The sequence below is a fragment of the Erythranthe guttata genome, chromosome 5, assembly GCF_056151865.1.
Source record: "Erythranthe guttata isolate IM_541 chromosome 5, IM_541, whole genome shotgun sequence".
NCBI lineage: Eukaryota > Viridiplantae > Streptophyta > Magnoliopsida > Lamiales > Phrymaceae > Erythranthe > Erythranthe guttata.
This window is the reverse complement of record NC_142537.1, coordinates 17,899,264-17,923,083: the sequence shown is the minus strand read 5'-3', so window position 1 is coordinate 17,923,083 and position 23,820 is coordinate 17,899,264. Positions and strand designations below refer to the sequence as shown.

The 23,820-nt window shown below is 38.7% G+C and overlaps 1 protein-coding gene across 3 annotated transcripts; it reads left to right on the top strand.

Annotated features, from left to right (window-relative positions):
- The first annotated feature begins 1,137 nt into the window (after nucleotides 1-1,137).
- On the top strand, nucleotides 1,138-11,927 carry DCL3 (dicer-like 3). Of its 3 annotated transcripts, none has more exons than XM_088818102.1 (26): nucleotides 1,138-1,277; nucleotides 3,410-3,553; nucleotides 3,756-3,942; nucleotides 4,055-4,168; nucleotides 4,264-4,398; nucleotides 4,493-4,562; nucleotides 4,652-4,716; nucleotides 4,827-4,958; nucleotides 5,067-5,219; nucleotides 5,566-5,689; nucleotides 5,780-5,885; nucleotides 5,989-6,181; nucleotides 6,293-6,453; nucleotides 7,133-7,351; nucleotides 7,435-7,697; nucleotides 7,799-8,070; nucleotides 8,162-8,670; nucleotides 8,757-8,851; nucleotides 8,946-9,175; nucleotides 9,326-9,535; nucleotides 9,628-10,107; nucleotides 10,208-10,480; nucleotides 10,581-10,907; nucleotides 11,110-11,293; nucleotides 11,383-11,494; nucleotides 11,580-11,927. In XM_088818102.1, the coding sequence occupies exons 2-26, from the start codon at nucleotides 3,435-3,437 to the stop codon at nucleotides 11,770-11,772; spliced, it is 4,926 nt and encodes a 1,641-aa protein (XP_088674228.1). In that variant the 5' UTR covers nucleotides 1,138-1,277; nucleotides 3,410-3,434; the 3' UTR covers nucleotides 11,773-11,927. The 3 variants fall into 3 exon arrangements, with proteins under 3 accessions (XP_088674228.1, XP_088674227.1, XP_088674229.1); XM_088818101.1 differs by lacking the exon at nucleotides 1,138-1,277 and adding an exon at nucleotides 2,828-3,109; XM_088818103.1 differs by lacking the exon at nucleotides 1,138-1,277 and adding an exon at nucleotides 3,167-3,197.
- The last annotated feature ends 11,893 nt before the right edge of the window (nucleotides 11,928-23,820 follow it).

The following is a 23,820-nucleotide window of genomic DNA, read 5'->3' as shown; positions in this document are numbered from 1 at the left end:
TTTTTAATTTTGTTTTTAAAATAATTGAATCATCAACATATTAACACTTAAATCATTTGAGAGTATTTATTATTATTAGTGTAATACAATATAGTAGGAAATTTCTGATACATTAATATATTAAATTGGGGCCTTAAAAAAAAAAAAAAAATATATATATATATATATATATATATATATATATATATATATATATATATATATATATATATATATATATATATATATATATATTAAATTAGGCAATAACTAGTTTATTGGGCCAAATCCATAATTATTAGGGATATAAATTATTTCCTTTTTGTGTTAAAATATTTGTTGTGTTGAATATAGAGAAAGTTAATAAATTCATATTTATTATAGGAGAAAATATAGAAAATGATTGAAATACTCCTCTCTTATTAATTCACTAATTATCTCTTGATTAATTAAAGATGATGATAACAAAATTGAGAAACAAAATTAATTAGGGGTGGCTTGAAGAAGTACCAAAGTTTTCTTACTTTAATACCACCAAGTTTAAATTACAATTCAATGCATATTTATAATTTTTTTCTTACTTTAATACCAAAAAGAAATTAAAAGTACAAATATACCCCTTTCTTACAAAATATCAATTATATCAAAAGATATTGAAATTTCTTATTTTAATACCAACTAGCATTTTTTCCCTGTGCGATGCACGAAATATTATTTCTAAAGTGTAAAAAATAATCAATTTAATACATAATAAGAAAATATAGTATACTAAAATTTAATAATGTAATATTATTCATATTTTATAGAACATTATTTCTTTTTAAATGTGACATATTAAGATTTATAATCCAAATATATAGATTAAGATTTAAGGAATATAATTTCTATCTTTATCTCTTAAGATTTGAGATATATAGAAGAAACATAGGAGATTGATAATTGTTGAAAATTATAGTTAAAAAATTAGTAGACAAAAAATAAAAAAAATAAATAGTTACAAAAGTACCATTAGATATGATTCTTGGGGATTTAGTTTCAATTTTGATAATTGTTAAAAATTATAATTAGAAAAAAAATATTAAAAATATTTAATTACAGAAATACCATTAGGGTTTTTTTAGGGTTGCTAGTTTCTTTCTTTTATATATAAGATTAAAAGAAAAAGAAAAAACCTCCCCTGACTAAAACCCTTCCTCCAACCACCGCCGCTCACCGGTGAGATCCAAACGAACCTCACGCCTCGCCGCTGCCGAGGACGTCTGTAGGCCAACAAACCGCCGTCGTCGTCGTTATTCCAAGTAAGAGTTAGCTTTTAATTTTTTTTCCCCCTTAGATATCGAGTTAAATTTGATATGAGTATTTAAGATTTGATTGTTTTAGGTAGGAATGATCTTTATTTAGTAATGAGTGCATCTAATTTCAGTCGATTTGAGCATTCATTTGAGATTTTCGTGGGTTGTTCTTCGTCTCCTCAAAATCGACACATTTAGGTCAAATTTGCGCAGATAAAAAATTTGAATTATAAAATTTTGACAGTTTCCTGTCGAAAATTGTGGAAAAACCGACAGGTTGCTGTCGATTTTTCCATCATTTATGACAGGAATCTGTCGAAAAAGGTTGTACTTTGATTTTCGACAGATAAGCGTCGAATTTCAATGAATTTTCGACACATTAATGTCGAAAATTCACTGTAATTCGACACTCACCCGTCGAAATTCACAATGTCTATTATTATTATTATTATTTTTTTCGACACATACAGGTCAAAAAACACACACATTTTCGACCTGTGTGTCGAAAATGGATGGCGGCTTTAAAAAAAAAACTTTAAAAATTGACTTTTAAGCTCAAAAAAGACATAGATATATATATATCTTAATGGGTTCTTCTTACTCGTAAACTACCATTTAATTTAGGGTTTGAGGAGAATTTGTAATGTATTTATGGTTTTAATTTTTATTAAGGATATTTATGTCATTAACTATTTGTTATCTAATTTTTATTTTGATAGTATTAAAGTAAGAAAATTTGGTACTTGTTCTAGCCACCCCCAATTAATTAAATGAAATGCTTTTTACGATTTGAAAATTGCTATTTACGGTTTATAATAAAAAACACTTTGGCAATGTTTGGAAGCGTTTTGGATCTTATTTTGATTTCATTTTGAGGAAATATGTTTTGGGGGAATAATTTGAGAATGAAAGTAATGTTTGTTTGTATTTTGGAAGGAGAAAAAATACACTGTAGCAGTCAAATCATGTTTAAAGGTGTTAGAAAAATGTATTTTTGAAGAAAAAAATTGAAAGATGAAGTGATGTTTATTTGTTTTTTAGTGAAGACATTTTTTACTGTAGCAGTCAAATCATTTTACTGTAGCAGTCACATCATGTCTGAAGGAGAGAGAAACTTTTGAAATTGTTTTGAGAAAATGATTTGAAAAGTGTAATAAATCCCATTTTGTTTTGGGGAAACAATGAAAACAAAACAAAAATGGTTCCAAACATAGCCTTTATCTCCTTAAAACTTCAAAACTTCCCAAAAAAATCCCAAAACCCCCCAAACTGCAAATAGAGATAAAATTTTGGAATTTTAGAGAGATAAAATGTTTTTTGTTATAAACTGTAAATAACAATTTTCAAACAGTAAAAAACAAGTCTCATTAATTAATGTACCGTCCAAAATTTTAATTGATAATAGACATTCAAATTGCAATTTTAGGGCTTCGTATAAAAAGGTGGGAGACGAGGACATTTTGTCGTATTAGATGGTGCACCAGAACCGAGTTTCCGCTACAATTTCCCCCACCCACATTTAAATTTATCAAATTTCTCCATTAATATTTTTCTTCAGTCGTTTCACAAAAAAAGGCACACTGAAATATATGTGATTTTTGTGGGTAGACGATAAAAAAAAGGTTAAAAATGTCCTAAAAAGTAGAGTCTTTTAAGATTCTTGAAATTATTATTTCTTTGTATTTTTTTTTGAGGGGAAGTTCATTTTGCTCTTAATTAATACACTGTAATCTGCCTTTAATGCACTGTAATCTGTCGCATCATCACTCCTTACTGCACTTTAACTCTATTTTCATGTTTAAGGAAAAAAAAAATAATTTGTCAGAAAAAAAATCTCGGTAATTTTCCATTCTTCTTCTTCTTCCTCTTTCATTTCATCTCTCTTTCTTTGTTTCTTGGGTTGTGTGTGATCACTTGTTTAAGAATGTTAGCATTTTACATTATGTTTTTAGTTTTATGATATCACACACACACACACACACACACACACACACACACACACACACACAGGCACAAATCATTTTTTGTTTATGTGTGTCAAAGTGTGTGATATATATATATATATGTATGTATGTATTCTTGAAAAGAAAAGGTTCTAGATAATCCACACACATTTTTCTTGTGTGATCACAAAACAGGGGGTTTTAAGGAAATATTCAAGAAATGGAGTCCTCAGAAGAAACAAAGCAAAACCCATTGAAGAGAAGCTTTGATTCCTTGAGTTCTCCCCCCCAGCCTGACATTGAAGCCATGGATACAGATATTACATTTATACCCCGGGAGTATGTCCTCTTTTTTTTTTTTTATTATTATTTTTTTTGTGGGTTCTTTGATTCTTGAAATTCTTGGTGTAAAAGTTTAATCTTTGTTATTTATTTATTTTTTTCTTGACTGTTTGATCAATACTTGGGAGTTTTGTTTATGGGGGTTTTGTTTGGATTGTGGGTTTCTGTAGCTAATGTGTTTGTATAAATGTTTTTGTAGCTATCAATTGAAGATGTATGAAATGGCAATGAAGAGGAATACAATAGCTGTGTTAGAGACTGGGGGTGGGAAAACTATGATTGCAGTTATGTTGATTAAAGAAATCGGTAAATCTTTGAAGATAATCGACGGCCGCGGTAAAAAGCTGATCGTTTTCTTGGCTCCGACCGTTCATCTTGTGCATCAGGCATGTATTCTTTTCGTTCTTGATATTATATTGGATGAATTAAACATTTTCCGTTTTTTGTTCGTTTTCTGGTGATAAAATCTTCGATTTTGAGTCCACTTTTACATTGCAGCAATATAAGGAGATAAAATCACATACGGAGCTCAATGTGGATGAATACTACGGAGCTAAAGGAATCGACGATTGGAATGAGAAGATCTGGGAGAAGGAAATCAACGAGCGTGATGTTAGTTAATCGCCAGTCGTGCTTTTACTTATGCATCAAATTTCGTTTTTTAAATGAAAATAAATAAATAAATTGATCGTGTTCGTTCTTTATAGGTTTTGGTGATGACTCCTCAAATACTATTGGATGCTTTGAGGAACGCGTACTTAAATTTCGAATTAATTGCCTTTATCGTCCTCGATGAATGCCATCGTGCCTCTGGTAGCCATCCTTACGCAAGAATAATGAAGGTAACTGTTTATTGAATGAAATGTTCACTTATATATATATCCGGAAAATGAAATTAATTTTTTTTCTGATCGTTATTAACTTCTAAATGTGAAGGAGTTTTATCACAAATCTACTTCGAGACCCAAGATTTTTGGTATGACTGCTTCCCCTATCATTAGAAAAGGTATAATCGAACTTCTTTCGTGACACTTTTGCTTTTGTCGATTTTTTTTTTTTTTTTTTTGCGTAATCGTAAATTTCCGTGTTCATTAGGCGTCTCATCCACGAAAGAATCCAAGGAGCAGTTTGAGGAGCTTGAAAGCCTATTGGATTCCCAGGTATTTTTTCCGAACTTTATAGACTCGAGTTCGAAATTTTGCATTGTAAATCAGTATGCGTTTATTAATTCTATACATAATTTTTTTAATGTGTTTACACGTTTACACAGATTTATATAGTAGAGGACAGGATCAATCTCGAAGAATACATCCCCTCAGCGAAGCCAATATGCAGATTTTACGACCCAGCCCAAATTCCGTATGTGGAGATCAAAGCAAAATTAGAATGTTCTTGGTCGAAGGTGATTTTTTTATATAACTATTAATCTATTATGATTTGGCAATGAAAAAAATCCTATGACTAAGTTAAAATATCGAGTTTCATTATGGGTAATTTGGTCAAAATACAGTTTGATGCTATTTTGCTTGGCTTCCAAGATTCACTGTCGAGTGGGTACAAAGACACGGACGATAAATTTAAGTCTCTGCGGAATAGATTGGCCAACGACCATACGAAAATTTTGTTCAGCCTTGAAAATCTCGGACTTCTTTGTGCTTATGAGGTATGTGTGTCTGTGTCTATATATATATATATATATATATATATATATATATATATATATATATATATATATATATATATGCTTATGAGGTATGTGTGTCTGTGTCTATATATATATATATACACATATATATATATATATATATATATATATATATATATACATATATATATATATATATATATATATATATATATATATATATTGTTATTTGTTCCATTCTAATGCAATCAGCTTTACTAAGTTGCTGATTTATTGAATTTATCTACCGTTGCAGAATGAATTTTTTTTAGTTTTTTTTTTTAATTAATTATTTAATTAATATATATATTTTTAATTTTTTTAGGCTGTTAAAGTTTGTATAGAGACGACTCCCGAGGTTCGAGAGGAATGTGAGGTCTATAAGGAAAGCGTAGTGCAATATAAAAATTTTCTTCAGGAGGTTCTGTCAATAATCGAAGGATCTGAGGGTAAGTATATTTTTTTATTTTTTTTATTATTTTATTTAAGTTTCTACTCACATTAAATCTTACCCGTTTCTACTCGTATTGTCTTTACAGAGCATAAGAAACTTCTAAATGTTGTAAATGGTGGAGAAGAAGCAATGACGACGGGCCAAATATCTCCAAAGCTACACGAGCTGCTTGAAATTTTCCGATCATTTGGGTAACGAGCCAAATAAACTAATTTCCTAATAAATATTTACCGTTATTTTAATTTTTCCGAGTATTTCTTTATTTAATATATTTTTTTAAATTTGTGGCAACAGGAATGATAAAGAGGTTCTTTGTATCATATTTGTCGAGCGAATAATGACTGCCAAAGTAATCGAGAGAGTAATGTGTAAAATTACCGATTTATCCCATTTTAACGTATCGTATTTGACCGGAAGTAACTCATCAACTGGTGGACTTTCTCCGGAAGCACAGAAGAAGGTTCTGGAATCATTTCGTGCTGGCAAGGTAATAAGTATTCTTTTATCTTTTTTTTTTTCATTTTTTATTTTATGGTAACTCGACATAAAAATATTAATTTCTTTTTTCCATGATTGATGAGTGAGATATTTATTATAGGTCAATCTTTTATTTTCTACGGATGTGGTTGAGGAGGGAATTGATGTGGCCAAATGCTCGTGCGTGATTCGATTCGATTTACCGAAAACTGTTCGTAGTTATATTCAATCAAGGGGGCGAGCTCGGCACAAAGATTCCGAGTACATCATCATGCTTGAGAGGTAAAGATTATTTCCGATTCTGGTAAAAGAATTTCTTCAGTATGATTTCCGAAAGTTCCAATTCTGATTTTCCTGCACTTTTTGGCATGGAATTGGAATACATATTAGATTCTGAATTCCGATCTGGTTTTAATTTCCGAAAATTCTGATATTTGTTTTCCCGAAAATTACACATTAAATATCAATAATTATTATGTATTTTATATTATATAGGAAACAAGAAATTGGAAATTTCGAAATTTGCCGATAAAATTTTTGATTTTGGAAAAATATTCCTCATTCTGAATTCCGAAAGTTCCGATTCCGATTTTTTCGAACTTGTTGCAACGGAATTGGAATACATATTAGATTTCTAATTCCGATCTGTTTTTAATTTCCGAAAATATTTTTTGTTTTGTATTTTTTGAAATCAAATCATGTTACAAATTGGGGAAGTATGGGAGGGCATGATTCAAACCCTAGACATCTACTCTAATATAGTGGCTAAAAAAATCAAATTCCGAAATCCGCCGATTTCAATCCGGAAATTTCCAATTTTGGCACAAGTTTTTTCATTCTGATTTCTGATTTCCGATTTTCCAATTTTTTTTAGAACGAAATTGAATTAGTTTTCTCACTTCCCAAAAAAAGTTCTGGATTTTCGACAAACTAAAAAGAAATTCTTGACATTTTTTTTCAGAGGAAATGCAAAGCAAATAGATGATATGTTCTACATTACAAGGAGCGAAAATTCCATGACACAAACAGCCATGAATCGAAACCCCGACGATTGCTCGATAAAAGCTTGCATCACAAAAGAAGAACACGTATACGTTGTCGGGTCCACTGGTGCATCAGTTACTGCAGATTCAAGTGTCAGCCTTATACACAGATATTGTCAAAAACTCCCCGGAGACAAGTAAATATATGTCTTTTTTTTCCCTTCTCGTTTCGAATCATGTTTTTCCATGTTAGATTATTAGTCCGCTTTAAAATATTCAGGTACTTTACTCCGAAGCCGAAATTTGTGGACTTGGTGGATGGGGGCTTATATAGATGTAGACTAATCCTACCTCCAAACGCACCTTTTCAAACAAACATTGGTCCTTTAGCTCAAAACCGTCATATAGCTAAACAACTCGTTTGTTTGGATGCGTGTAAGAAATTGCATGAAATGGGAGCTCTTAGTGATAATCTTCTTCCTATTTGTGACGAGTCTTCGAAGAAGAATACTTGTGATAGCAAAGCTTTAACTTCCGGGGCAGGTACACATAATTTATCCCCACTTTTCCTTTTTATTTATTTATTATTTATTTTTAATTTTTAGTTTTTAATTTTTAATTTTTTAATGTTGTGATGCTTATAGGAACAACAAAGAGAAAGGAGTTGCATGGTTCAATCAAGATCCATTTGTTGTCCGGAAGTTTGGGAGATAAACTTGACAGCACATCATTTCATGCATATAAAATGGACTTCTCGTGTAATATTGCCGAACAAAAATACTCCAGTTTCGTACTTTTACTGGATGCTAAGCTAGCTGATGACGTGGGGAATATCGAAGTGGAACTATATTTGTTAACAAAGTTTGTTAAAGCTTCTGTTTCGTTTTGTGACCAAATATGTCTCGATTCCAACCAGGTATAGTCACTAATCATACTCAATAATTATTATATTTTTGGCCTCTGATATATATATATACATGACGATTTCCTCTCTCAACACTCGACAGGTTGCACGCGCAAAATGCTTTCAAGAACTGATATTTAATGGTTTGTTCGGGAAATTGTTCGTGAAATCTTCAGGAGTAAGAAAGTTTTTACTTCAAACAGAGGAATCGTTGTGGGACCCGTCGAATATGTATTTGCTGTTACCGCTCGAGTCGGAGGATATTCCTTTGAAGATAAATTGGACGGGAATCGAGTCGTGTGTTTCGGCGGTGGAATTTCTGAGAATTAACGCTGTGTTGAATTTTCAGAAACCTGAAATTACCGACGGAAATTCGTCGCCTGTTGCGAGTGATCCTCCAATTGCGACAAAATTCAGTGACGATAATAATGTAATTCACTTGGCCAATATATCTGCTTCTGTGGACAGTCTCAAGGAAATGGTGGTCGTAGCAATTCATACTGGTCGAATTTATTCGATTCTCGATTCCGTTGCTAATACCTCTGCTGAGAGCCCGTTCGAAAGGGATTCCGATACAAATTATTCGTCTTTTGCTGATTATTACCTCAAAAAGTACGTCTTTTGAAAACTTGAATTTATTTTATTTTATTTCATACTTATATTTTTGTCGATTATTTAACTTTAAGTACATTTGCCAGGTATTGCATTGTCCTAAAGCATCCAGAACAGCCTTTGTTGCTTCTAAAGCAAGGTCATAATTCACACAATCTTCTTGTGGATTTCAGAAACGAAGGTTCTTTTCTTGTTTATTTTTTTGTATTTTGTAATTAATCTTTGCTTATCTCCCCAACCAAACGAGGCCTTAGAGTATGTTCTAAATAATTCAGGTGTTCCATTGGAAAACAAATCGGGTGGGAAAAAAGTTGTGGAAAAGCCACAACAACATGCTCACATGCCACCGGAACTTTTAGTCGGCATAAATATCAATACCGAAATATTGAAATCGTTCTATTTGCTACCTTCTTTAATGCACCGAATCGAGTCTCTGATGTTGGCCAGCCAGCTTAGGGATGAAATATCACGTCATGGATGCAATTTCAATATATCAAGCTCGTTGGTATGTATATATATATATATATATATATATATATATATATATATATATATATATATATATATATATGTAATATACTTTTGTATTTGGAATGATTAACCTTATTTTTTCGTTCTTTTGTTTTTTGACTTGAGTTAATTTTTATTTGATTAGATTTTGGAAGCTTTAACTACTCTAAGATGCAACGAAAGCTTCTCGATGGAGAGATTAGAATTACTTGGGGATTCAGTTTTGAAATACGCAGTGAGCTGTCATCTCTTTCTTAAATATCCAAAGAAGCACGAAGGACAGCTGTCGTCGATCCGTTCGAATATAGTTTGCAACTCGGCTCTCCATAAATTGGGAACTAACCGCAGATTGCAGGTCTTTATTTATTTATTTATCATATTCTCAAAGTTCTCGTGATTTTTAGTGGACTTTCACTTATTTATTTTTATCTATTATTCATCAAAAAGGAATACGTACGAGATTGTGCATTCGATCCACGCCGATGGGCAGCCCCAGGGCAGCGTACAATATGGCCTTCACCGTGCGATCACGGCTTAGAAATGACCGAAGTGCCCTTGGATGATATCAAATATTACGGCGAAGACAAAAAACTAATGCTCGGAAAGGCTTGCGATTTAGGTCACCGGTGGATGCTATCGAAAACCATTTCCGATTGTGTTGAATCTCTCATAGGGGCGTACTATGTGGGTGGTGGATTAAATGCGGCCCTTAGTTTGATGAAGTGGCTCGGTGTAGAAGCTGAAATCGAGCATTCTTTGATCGACGAAGCTATAAAAGTCGCCTCTCTATATTGTTATGCTCCGAAAGTCGATGAAATTGGTGTTATCGAGTCGAAAATTGGTTATAAATTCTGCACTAAAGGGTTATTGTTGGAGGCGATTACGCATGCCACTGGACCTGAACAAGGTGTCGGTTATTGTTACCAGGTAAATAAAAAAAAAAACGGAAAATATTTTTAGTGGCGCGGATTTTTAATTTTTTTTTATTTTATATTATAGAGTTGTGACGTTTGTGAATGTATGGCAGAGGCTTGAATTTCTTGGTGATGCTGTGCTGGACGTACTAATTACGTTGCATCTTTACGAGAGTCATAGAAATGTTGATCCCGGGGAGTTGACTGATTTACGATCCGCATCGGTGAACAATGACAGTTTTGCCCTTGCTGCTGTGAGATGGAACCTTCACCCCCACCTTCTGCATGGTTCGTTGCATCTCGATAATCAAATATCGGCATTCGTCAAGATTGTATCTGCTATGACAAGCACCGCATCATTAGCTCCGGAAATCAAAGCCCCTAAGGTGATTTTTTTTTTTTGATATTATAATTAAATCATATTTTTCTAATAGTTTTTGTTGTGATTTTTAATAAAAAAAAATATTTGAAATTACTGGTTAAAAGGCACTGGGGGATTTGGTGGAGAGCATAACTGGGGCGGTGTTTATTGATTCGAAACTTGATTTGGAGCAAGTTTGGAAAGTTATGAAGCCGATTTTATCTCCGATTGTGACTCCCGATAAGCTCGAACTTCAGCCTTCGCGCGAATTGATCGAGTTATGTGACTATTTGGGTTATTTTATCAAAGAGAATTTTAACGCAAAGGGAGATTTAGTGCAAGTCGAACTTAAGTTGCAGCTCGAAGATGCGCTCTTAAATGGTCAAGGCTCTGGTCCTACTCGTAAAGCTGCTCGTGGAATGGCCGCTCTTCGTATATTGAAGCAATTAGAGGTTCGGTTTTTTTTTTTTTTTTTTTTTTTAATTTTGGAGCATCGAAAACTCTTTTTTTGAACCATTTATCTTGTTTGTTCTTAGGACGAGGTGGGGGGCAATTGCCCCTTGTTAAAACACACACACACACACACACGGACACTATTTGTAGTTGTATTTTTCAGTTCTTGAATGTTTGAAGATTGTTTAATTCGCATTACAGAAAAGAGGTATTACATCTTCCAAGCGGAAAAAACACGAGACCGATGATGTGGACCCCACATGGTCAAAAGATGTTGAAACTTCCGAGTCAGCGCGGAAGAAGCAAAAGGTACATGAGTTGCAGCAGCAGCAGCAGCCAGGTATAAACCGAGATTTAGTCAGCTCGGAATCTACCGAAATCCCAGGTATATTTTGTCATTACATTTTTTTGTTTAAGGATGTTATAAAAAGATTTGTTCTTAATTAGGTTGTTGTGGTATTTCTTTATCGACAGTGGTGCCACCTATTGAGATGAAGAAAGGAGGACCTCGGCAATCGCTTTACGAACTCTGCAAGAAACAACAATGGCCAATGCCTTCTTTCGAAACAATGGAGCAAAAATCCAGGTTAGAAAAATAAAATAAAAAATATTATTATTTTAATTATTTTTTGCTAGAAAAATAAAATAAAAATTGGTTGCAATGTGAACAGAACTCCGATTCAGATTGGTGATGCGACGGGATTTAATAGTTTCGAATCGCAAATATGTTTGACCATACCGGATTTTGGTAAGATTGAACTCACTGGAGAGGCGAGAGCTGACAAGAAGAGCTCGTTCGATTCTGCTGCACTTGTGATGCTATACGAACTTGTGAGACGGGGAAAACTCGTAATAGGCCAATGAAGAGATTTTTTTTTTTTTTTTTTTTTTTTTTTAATTTTGTTTGGTCTCTTTCTGATTAGTTCAATCTCTTATGTTGATATTCACTTGAATATTGAGCTTCTTGCGCACATGTGATATTCTTGACAATATTCTTGATAATTGATAATTGATCTTCATTTTGTTTTCTAAAACTAAATATCAACAAACTTCAAAAAATAAAAATAAAAAAAATATTACTACGGTGGGATTATTTTGCAGAAAAACCCCCTCATTTTCAAATTATATAGAACTAACTATCAAGTGGATTACACTCTAGGGGAAACTCCTTTCATTTCGAAAATATTTTGACATACCGCCCTCGGCCACCCTGAAGTACCTATAATGCCCTTTAAAATCAGTTCTAAACCCTTGCCAGTTGCCATACACCGTCGTCTCTCTCTTCCTCTCTCAAATCTTAGATTCAAATCCCGCCTCTATAAATCTCCAACCGGCGAAGTTGCTTCCCGGAGTCATAACTCTCTCTCCGGTGGTCGGAATTCGATGGTTTAAATACCGTTTGATTCCTCTCGTCGAGCTCTTTCTTTTGGTGGCGATTTCATTCATTTTGGAGCGCTGGATCTGTTTAAAGTTCTATTTTCATCTTTAAATCCTCTCCATAGCCATATCTGATCCTCCAAGAACTCTATTAAAAAACCCACATCTCAATCATAGTGGAATTTCTTGAAGCCTTCTTGAGTCTTTTTATTTTCTATTCCACACTTGCACATTGTATTTCACAAATACATTTACGGTTTCGTATTTTGTTCTCAAAATTTGAAAGTCTTATTTTGTGACAAATGATGGCACAAAATCATTACACAATTCTTTTGACAAAGAATTCACAGATTTTATGAAAACGAATAATCCAAACAACATTAAAACTATTTAAAGTATAAACAAAAATTGATTATGCCCAAATTCAACCAACTCATTAGTTTGAAAAAATATTGTTTCAAAAAAAAAAAGAATAAAATATTTGTATAATTTACTAATTTTAAATTTCATACAGACTTGTAAAACATAGGGCAATTAAAAAAAAAAAAAAACATACTAAATAATAAAACCTTGTTTTACACACGACATTTTCCAACATATAAGTTCTTACAACTCATATCACAAAATGCAAATAAACCATATAAACTAAAAATTATTAATATAAATTTTGTATCTTAGTTCTTGCCGATAACGGCTACGTTCGCCTTAAAGAGACCGTCACATAGGTACGTACCCCTTCTCCACGTAGACCCTCCTTTGGTTAGCATAAATTTGTCCGACTCAAAAGCCAACTTGAAATCTTTCTTGGTTAGGATAGAACCACTGATTAAGTTCTTCCTAATATCCGGAACATGTAGCACATCGTTTAAGGTAACTTCTTTTCCGGAAGTAAATTTTAGGATCACTTGTCCTTTTCCTTCAACCACCGAATAAGCATCATTTCCCATGAAGAACTTTTGTTCTTGCTCCTACTTTCTGGAGGAGGAGAACATGCTCTTGTCATAGCAAATGTGACGTGTAGCCCCAATGTCTACCCACCATCATCGCGTATTGTTGGGTGCTAAATACCAACACGCAAGTGTACGTATCGCAAACAAGTAGTAAAGTAGACTCGTGAGAGTCGGATGTCGATCCCACAGGGAATACACAAATTATTTAATCATAAGTACCAACTTTTAACAATTACGATTTTTATCCAGCCTACGCAAGTTTGTCAAATTAATTAACTAAATAAATTAAACTAATTAAGAAAGCAATTAAACAAGAGAAAATATCAATATAAAACGGATCTAGGATTTTATCTTCCCCCTATGCGATAATTCTTCACCCAATTAATCTCCTATCATGCAAGTTACGATTCCCGATTATTAACCCAAGACACGAAATTACTCATAACCAGCTGTCGCTGTGTTATAAGCCTATTATTCATAAAAGATTCACTATATGTCTATGCAAACCTAATATAAATAAAGCATTAAATAACAAGTCTCGTAAACGGCTACCTAAGGTATTATCTGTATGTCTACGATAATACATGCAATCAACACACGCATTCGGTGAAAAACTACTCGAAGGCTCTTCTATCCCTGTTCTAATTATTAAAACGATCTGTCAATCAATTCTAACAATAACCAATAGCAACATAAATTAGCTACGTTCATGTGCTAAATAAGATCAAAATAGAAGAAATAATCGAAGAATTAAACTTGCATAAAAGTAGAAAAAGAGGTTCGAATTACCACATAGGATTCCAACAAAATCCTAGAATAAAAACTTAGCTACTCATGTTCGTAACGGAAAGCATAATAAAAATACGAGAATTCATAAAAATCAGAAAAGAAAAGTAAAAAGGAAAACTAGGATGAAGATTCGTCAAGTCTTCGTCTTCGTTCTCTTCCTCCTCGATTGCTTGTAGAAAGATGAAAGATAAAAACTAAAAAATAAAAGATAATCAAAGATAATTCCTAATTGTGTGCTTTTGGCCTTTAAATAGGGTGCAAAAATATAATAGGGCGGGTTTCCTTGTGTAATTAAACTTTCTTCACTGCGCCACCTCGACCATCCGGACGGCCGTGCGAGAATTCCTTCTTAAATCCGGACGGCCGTCCGGTCCTTAATTCTGCAGATTTTTGATTTTTCTTCTTTTGGCCCACTTTTTCTCCGAATTTGCAGTTTTTACCCCATAAGTTGCCAATTCTTCAATTTGCACCTAAAATACAAATAATAACCATTTTAAGCACCAATTATCGTTAAAACACACCAAAAGCTCCAATTAAAAGGTACAATTAAGTGTATAAATATACACTTAACACGTATCGCTCATTAGGTAGGCCTCCATTACAACTGCCGAAAAGTGCATGTTGTCGTTCTCGGAAGCGGCCAAGTCAATGGTGACATTCGCTATATTTTTATTACTTTCTTTGCGGTGGCGACAATCCTTTGCAAGATGTCCATTGTTTCCACAAACAAAGCACGATCCGGTGAACCTCTTATTTTTCTTGTTGTTTGGTCATTTGTTAAATGTAGGACCCTTTCGCTTGTTGCTCTGTTTCGAGATCTCCACTACCATGTATTGACCACTCTTGTCGGTAATTTTCTTATCCTCCTCAGTCTTGAGCCTTGCTGTGAGATTATCCATCGTCCAATTGGACACCGATTTCTTGTGACTTAGGTAGTGTTTGAACTCCGTCCAACTCGGTGGAAGCTTTCCAATTATGGAAGCAACTTGATAAGATTCACTTACCTCATGACCCTCGGCGAGAATGTCGTAAATTATGAGTTGAAGTTCATTCACTTGCTCACTCACATTTTTGCTATCGACCATTCGATAAAATTGGAATTTGTCCACTATAAATTTCCTATAACCCGCATCTTTAGACTTGTATTTCTTGGACAAACTATCCCACAAAAGTTTAGCAGTCTTTATAGGACTAGAAACTTTGTACAACGGTTCGTCCAAGCAATTCAAGATGTAGTTACGGCATAGGAAATCAGAGTGACTCCACGCATCAATGGCTAGGAAGACTTCCTTGTTATTTTCGGGAGTTTCTCCTTCCTTCGCCTTAGGTGCTATTTTCAAAACTAAATTACTTGAAGCACAAATTTATAAACCTCTACGTACTATTTTTATTTTATAATTCTTATTTCATATTTTTCATTATATATTTATTTATTGTAGCAGTTTAACGAAAAAATATTCTTAATTTTAAAGTTAAGATTTTTGCAATATAAAAGTAAAACTATTATTGGAATTGCAATTGGAACGATTTTGAACTTGCGTAAGTTTTTGGATTTTTTTTGAAAAGACTAATTCCAGGCCAATCCATTCGGCTTTCACCCCTCATATTAATATATTATTATTATCTCAAAGCGCATGGTATAAACATATATAAAAAAAAAATCAAACATAATTAGTTTATAAATGCACCCGTCGAGCTTTCCATGTAGACACGGCCACGTGCCGGTTCGGGCCGGTTCCGGGCCGGTTCAAACCGGTTCACGGTTCACATTTTCCGGAACCGGAACCGGCCCGTAGTATGGACGGTTCAGCGGGCCGGGTCGGCCCGCCGGTTCGGGCCGGTTCCGGGTCGGCCCGGAAATTTTGAATTTTTTTTTTCTTGAAATATTTGATGAATAAGTAAATTAAAAGAAGTACTTTTAAATAGAAAAAGGAAAAGGAAATAAATGAAAAGTCAATTTAGAAGCACAAGTTTGAAATATTTGATAAATAAGTAAATTATAGGAAAAATTGGGGTGCGAGGGTATTTATAGGAAAAATTGGGGGGGGGGGGGATTAAAAAAAAAAGTAAATAACGGCCGGTTCACCCGGGCCGGTTCGGGCCGGTTCACTAGCCGTTATTTGCTCTTTTTTTTAATACATTTTTTTTTTTTTTAAATCCGGGTGAACCGCCGGGCCGGGCCGGCGGTTCACGGTTCACCATTTCTCATAACCGGGCCCGTCCCGGGTAGCACGGGCCGGTTCACGGGTCCGGGCCGGTTCACTCGGTCAACAGGCCGGTTCGGGCCGGTTCCGGGCCCAAATCCGGCCCGTGGCCGTGTCTATTTCCATGGACTTTGAGATGTTAATATCCACAACTAGTTTATCTTTAGGCCCAATATTCAGTCATTTACCTAGAAAACCCTAGGTCGCCTCTTATATTCACTTTCAGCTTTCAGCGCCTCAGTCAATTTCTTCAATGTCGATAGAAATTCTTAGGGTTTTCTCAATCGATGACTTTGAATCCTGCACAAATTCGTTCCCTAGCATCATTGAACGAAAAGTACGATGGTCAAAATCGAACCGAAAGGGAGACATGGCTAAACTTTGCCAACTCGGTTCTCTTGATCAATTTGAAACCGGGGTGTCAAATGGAAATTGACTCCTCAACATATGAATTCAAGGTTGTATTCCCGCCGGGCAAGTCTCGGCGCAAAGCCCCCGTCGGAGACGACCCCGTAGCAGACGTTGGCGTCGAAGACGATTTTGACACCGGTTTACAAGATCTTGGTGGAGAAGATACTGACGTCGAAGAGGGTGTTGTTCAGCCCAGAGAGGTGGTTCAGCCCGCCGGAGAGGTGGTTCAGCCCGCCGGAGAAATAAAAAAAAAAAAGTAAATAACGGCCGGTGCACCCGGGCCGGTTCGGGCCGGTTCACTAGTCGTTATTTGCTCTTTTTTTGATTTTTTTTTTTTTTTTTTTTTTAATCCGGGTGAACCGCCGGGCCGGCCCGGCGGTTCACGGTTCACCATTTCTCATAACCGGGCCCGTCCCGGGTAGGACGGGCCGGTTCACGGGTCCGGGCCGGTTCACTCGGTCAACGGGCCGGTTCGGGCCGGTTCCGGGCCCAAAACCGGCCCGTGGCCGTGTCTATTTCCATGGACTTTGAGATGTTAATATCCACAACTAGTTTATCTTTAGGCCCAATATTCAGTCATTTACCTAGAAAACCCTAGGTCGCCTCTTATATTCACTTTCATCTTTCAGCGCCTCAGTCAATTTCTTCACTGTCGATAGAAATTCTTAGGGTTTTCTGGATCGATGACTTTGAATCCTGCACAAATTCGTTCCCTAGCATCATTGAACGAAAAGTACGATGGTCTGAATCGAACCGAAAGGGAGACATGGCTAAACTTTGCCAACTCGGTTATCTTGATCAATTTGAAACCGGGGTGTCAAATGGAAATTGACTCCTCAACATATGAATTCAAGGTTGTATTCCCGCCGGGCAAGTCTCGGCGCAAAGCCCCCGTCGGCGACGACCCCGTAGCAGACGTTGGCGTCGAAGACGATTTTGACACCGGTTCACAAGATGTTGGTGGAGAAGATACTGACGTCGAAAAGGGTGTTGTTCAGCCCAGAGAGGTGGTTCAGCCCGCCGGAGAGGTGGTTCAGCCCGCCGGGAAATTAAAAAAAAAAGAGTAAATAACGGCCGGTTCGGGCCGTTCACTAGCCGTTATTTGCTCTTTTTTTGAATTTTTTTTTTTTTAAATCCGGGTGAACCGCCGGGCCGGCCCGCGGTTCACGGTTCACCATTTCTCATAACCGGGCCCGTCCCGGGTAGGACGGGCCGGTTCACGGGTCCGGGCCGGTTCACTCGGTCAACGGGCCGGTTCGGGCCGGTTCCGGGCCCAAAACCGGCCCGTGGCCGTGTCTATTTCCATGGACTTTGAGATGTTAATATCCACAACTAGTTTATCTTTAGGCCCAATATTCAGTCATTTACCTAGAAAACCCTAGGTCGCCTCTTATATTCACTTTCATCTTTCAGCGCCGCAGTCAATTTCTTCACTGTCGATAGAAATTATTAGGGTTTTCTCGATCGATGACTTTGAATCCTGCACAAATTCGTTCCCTAGCATCATTGAACGAAAAGTACGATGGTCTGAATCGAACCGAAAGGGAGACATGGCTAAACTTTGCCAACTCGGTTATCTTGATCAATTTGAAACCGGGGTGTCAAATGGAAATTGACTCCTCAACATATGAATTCAAGGTTGTATTCCCGCCGGGCAAGTCTCGGCGTAAAGCCCCCGTCGGCGACGACCCCGTAGCAGACGTTGGCGTCGAAGACGATTTTGACACCGGTTCACAAGATGTTGGTGGAGAAGATACTGACGTCGACGAGGGTGTTGTTCAGCCCAGAGAGGTGGTTCAGCCCGCTGGAGAGGTGGTTCAGCCCGCCGGGAAATTAAAAAAAAAAAGTAAATAACGGCCGGTTCGGGCCGGTTCACTAGCCGTTATTTGCTCTTTTTTTGAATTTTTTTTTTTTTTAATCCGGGTGAACCGCCGGGCCGGCCCGGCGGTTCACGGTTCACCATTTCTCATAACCGGGTCCGTCCCGGGTAGGACGGGCCGGTTCACGGGTCCGGGCCGGTTCACTCGGTCAACGGGCCGGTTCCGGGCCCAAAACCGGCCCGTGGCCGTGTCTATTTCCATGGACTTTGAGATGTTAATATCCACAACTAGTTTATCTTTAGGCCCAATATTCAGTCATTTACCTAGAAAACCCTAGGTAGCCTCTTATATTCACTTTCAGCTTACAGCGCCTCAGTCAATTTCTTCACTGTCGATAGAAATTCTTGGGGTTTTCTCGATCGATGACTTTGAATCCTGTACAAATTCGTTCCCTAGCATCATTGAACGAAAAGTACGATGGTCTGAATCGAACCGAAAGGGAGACATGGCTAAACTTTGCCAACTCGGTTCTCTTGATCAATTTGAAACCGGGGTGTCAAATGGAAATTGACTCCTCAACATATGAATTCAAGGTTGTATTCCCGCCGGGCAAGTCTCGGCGCAAAGCCCCCGTCGGCGACGACCCCGTAGCAGATGTTGGCGTCGAAGACGATTTTGACACCGGTTCACAAGATATTGGTGGAGAAGATACTGACGTCGAAGAGGGTGTTGTTCAGCCCAGAGAGGTGGTTCAGCCCGCTGGAGAGGTGGTTCAGCCCGCCGGGAAATAAAAAAAAAAAGTAAATAACGGCCGGTTCACCCGGGCCGGTTCGGGCCTGTTCACTAGCCGTTATTTGCTCTTTTTTTGAATTTTTTTTTTTTTTTTTTTAAATTCGGGTGAACCGCCGGGCCGGGCCGGCGGTTCACGGTTCACCATTTCTCATAACCGGGCCTGTCCCGGATAGGACGGGCCGGTTCACTCGGTCAACGGGCCGGTTCGGGCCGGTTCCGGGCCCAAAACCGGCCCGTGGCCGTGTCTATTTCCATGGACTTTGAGATGTTAATATCCACAACTAGTTTATCTTTAGGCCCAATATTCAATCATTTACCTAAAAAACCCTAGGTCGCCTCTTATATTCACTTTCAGCTTTCAGCGCCTCAGTCAATTTCTTCACTGTCGATAGAAATTCTTAGGGTTTTCTCGATCGATGACTTTGAATCCTGCACAAATTCGTTCCCTAGCATCATTGAACGAAAAGTACGATGGTCTGAATCGAACCGAAAGGGAGACATGGCTAAACTTTGCCAACTCGGTTCTCTTGATTAATTTGAAACCGGGGTGTCAAATGGAAATTGACTCCTCAACATATGAATTCAAGGTTGTATTCCCGCCGGGCAAGTCTCGGCGCAAAGCCCCCGTCGGCGACGACCCTGTAGCAAACGTTGGCGTCGAAGACGATTTTGACACCGGTTCACAAGATCTTGGTGGAGAAGATACTGACGTCGAAGAGGGTGTTGTTCAGCCTAGAGAGGTGGTTCAGCCCGCCGGAGAGATGGTTCAGCCCGCCGGGAAATAAAAAAAAAAAAGTAAATAACGGCCGGTTCACCCGGGCCGGTTCGGGCCGGTTCACTAGCCGTTATTTGCTCTTTTTTTGATTTTTTTTTTTTTTTTTTAAATCCGGGTGAACCGCCGGGCCGGGCCGGCGGTTCACGGTTCACCATTTCTCATAACCGGGCCCGTCCCGGGTAGCACGGGCCGGTTCACGGGTCCGGGCCGGTTCACTCGGTCAACAGGCCGGTTCGGGCCGGTTCCGGGCCCGAAACCGGCCCGTGGCCGTGTCTATTTCCATGGACTTTGAGATGTTAATATCCACAACTAGTTTATCTTTAGGCCCAATATTCAGTCATTTACCTAGAAAACCCTAGGTCGCCTCTTATATTCACTTTCAGCTTTCAGCGCCTCAGTCAATTTCTTCAATGTCGATAGAAATTCTTAGGGTTTTCTCAATCGATGACTTTGAATCCTGCACAAATTCGTTCCCTAGTATCATTGAACGAAAAGTACGATGGTCTGAATCGAACCGAAAGGGAGACATGGCTAAACTTTGCCAACTCGGTTCTCTTGATCAATTTGAAACCGGGGTGTCAAATGGAAATTGACTCCTCAACATATGAATTCAAGATTGTATTCCCGCCGGGCAAGTCTCGGCGCAAAGCCCCCGTCGGAGACGACCCCGTAGCAGACGTTGGCGTCGAAGACGATTTTGACACCGATTTACAAGATCTTGGTGGAGAAGATACTAACGTCGAAGAGGGTGTTGTTCAGCCCAGAGAGGTGGTTCAGCCCGCCGGAGAGGTGGTTCAGCCCGCCGGGAAATAAAAAAAAAAAAGTAAATAACGGCCGGTTCACCCGGGCCGGTTCGGGCCGGTTCAATAGTCGTTATTTGCTCTTTTTTTGAATTTTTTTTTTGTTTTTTTTTTAAATCCGGGTGAACCGCCGGGCCGGCCCGGCGGTTCACGGTTCACCATTTCTCATAACCGGGCCCGTCCCGGGTAGGACGGGCCGGTTCACGGGTCCGGGCCGGTTCACTCGGTCAACGGGCCGGTTCGGGCCGGTTCCGGGCCCAAAACCGGCCCGTGGCCGTGACTATTTCCATGGACTTTGAGATGTTAATATCCACAACTAGTTTATCTTTAGGCCCAATATTCAGTCATTTACCTAGAAAACCCTAGGTCGCCTCTTATATTCACTTTCATCTTTCAGCGCCTCAATCAATTTCTTCACTGTCGATAGAAATTCTTAGGGTTTTCTCGATCGATGACTTTGAATCCTGCACAAATTCGTTCCCTAGCATCATTGAACGAAAAGTACGATGGTCTGAATCGAACCGAAAGGGAGACATGGCTAAACTTTGCCAACTCGGTTGTCTTGATCAATTTGAAACCGGGGTGTCAAATGGAAATTGACTCCTCAACATATGAATTCAAGGTTGTATTCCCGCCGGGCAAGTTTCGGCGCAAAGCCCCCGTCGGCGACGACCCCGTAGCAGACGTTGGCGTCGAAGACGATTTTGACACCGGTTCACAAGATGTTGGTGGAGAAGATACTGACGTCGAAGAGGGTGTTGTTCAGCCCAGAGAGGTGGTTCAGCCCGCCGGAGAGGTGGTTCAGCCCGCCGGGAAATTAAAAAAAAAAAGAGTAAATAACGGCCGGTTCGGGCCGGTTCACTAGCCGTTATTTGCTCTTTTTTTGAATTTTTTTTTTGTTTTAAATCCGGGTGAACCGCCGGGCCGGCCCGGCGGTTCACGGTTCACCATTTCTCATAACCGGGCCCGTCCCGGGTAGGACGGGCCGGTTCACGGGTCCGGGCCGGTTCACTCGGTCAACGGGCGGGTCCGGGCCGGTTCACTCGGTCAACGGGCCGGTTCGGGCCGGTTCCGGGCCCAAAACCGGCCCGTGGCCGTGTCTATTTCCATGGACTTTGAGATGTTAATATCCACAACTAGTTTATCTTTAGGCCCAATATTCAGTCATTTACCTAGAAAACCCTAGGTCGCCTCTTATATTCACTTTCATCTTTCAGCGCCGCAGTCAATTTCTTCACTGTCGATAGAAATTCTTAGGGTTTTCTCGATCGATGACTTTGAATCCTGCACAAATTCGTTCCCTAGCATCATTGAACGAAAAGTACGATGGTCTGAATCGAACCGAAAGGGAGACATGGCTAAACTTTGCCAACTCGGTTATCTTGATCAATTTGAAACCGGGGTGTCAAATGGAAATTGACTCCTCAACATATGAATTCAAGGTTGTATTCCCGCCGGGCAAGTCTCGGCGCAAAGCCCCCGTCGGCGACGACCCCGTAGCAGACGTTGGCGTCGAAGACGATTTTGACACCGGTTCACAAGATGTTGGTGGAGAAGATACTGACGTCGAAGAGGGTGTTGTTCAGCCCAGAGAGGTGGTTCAGCCCGCCGGAGAGGTGGTTCAGCCCGCCGGGAAATTAAAAAAAAAAAGTAAATAACGGCCGGTTCGGGCCGGTTCACTAGCCGTTATTTGCTCTTTTTTTGAATTTTTTTTTTAAATCCGGGTGAACCGCCGGGCCGGCCCGGCGGTTCACGGTTCACCATTTCTCATAACCGGGTCCGTCCCGGGTAGGACGGGCCGGTTCACGGGTCCGGGCCGGTTCACTCGGTCAACGGGCCGGTTCCGGGCCCAAAACCGGCCCGTGGCCGTGTCTATTTCCATGGACTTTGAGATGTTAATATCCACAACTAGTTTATCTTTAGGCCCAATATTCAGTCATTTACCTAGAAAACCCTAGGTCGCCTCTTATATTCACTTTCAGCTTTCAGCGCCTCAGTCAATTTCTTCACTGTCGATAGAAATTCTTGGGGTTTTCTCGATCGATGACTTTGAATCCTGCACAAATTCGTTCCCTAGCATCATTGAACGAAAAGTACGATGGTCTGAATCGAACCGAAAGGGAGACATGGCTAAACTTTGCCAACTCGGTTCTCTTGATCAATTTGAAACCGGGGTGTCAAATGGAAATTGACTCCTCAACATATGAATTCAAGGTTGTATTCCCGCCGGGCAAGTCTCGGCGCAAAGCCCCCGTCGGCGACGACCCCGTAGCAGATGTTGGCGTCGAAGACAATTTTGACACCGGTTCACAAGATATTGGTGGAGAAGATACTGACGTCGAAGAGGGTGTTGTTCAGCCCAGAGAGGTGGTTCAGCCCGCTGGAGAGGTGGTTCAGCCCGCCGGGAAATAAAAAAAAAAAGTAAATAACGGCCGGTTCACCCGGGCCGGTTCGGGCCTGTTCACTAGCCGTTATTTGCTCTTTTTTTGAATTTTTTTTTTTTTTTTTTAAATTCGGGTGAACCGCCGGGCCGGGCCGGCGGTTCACGGTTCACCATTTCTCATAACCGGGCCTGTCCCGGATAGGACGGGCCGGTTCACTCGGTCAACGGGCCGGTTCGGGCCGGTTCCGGGCCCAAAACCGGCCCGTGGCCGTGTCTATTTCCATGGACTTTGAGATGTTAATATCCACAACTAGTTTATCTTTAGGTCCAATATTCAATCATTTACCTAAAAAACCCTAGGTCGCCTCTTATATTCACTTTCAGCTTTCAGCGCCTCAGTCAATTTCTTCACTGTCGATAGAAATTCTTAGGGTTTTCTCGATCGATGACTTTGAATCCTGCACAAATTCGTTCCCTAGCATCATTGAACGAAAAGTACGATGGTCTGAATCGAACCGAAAGGGAGACATGGCTAAACTTTGCCAACTCGGTTCTCTTGATTAATTTGAAACCGGGGTGTCAAATGGAAATTGACTCCTCAACATATGAAT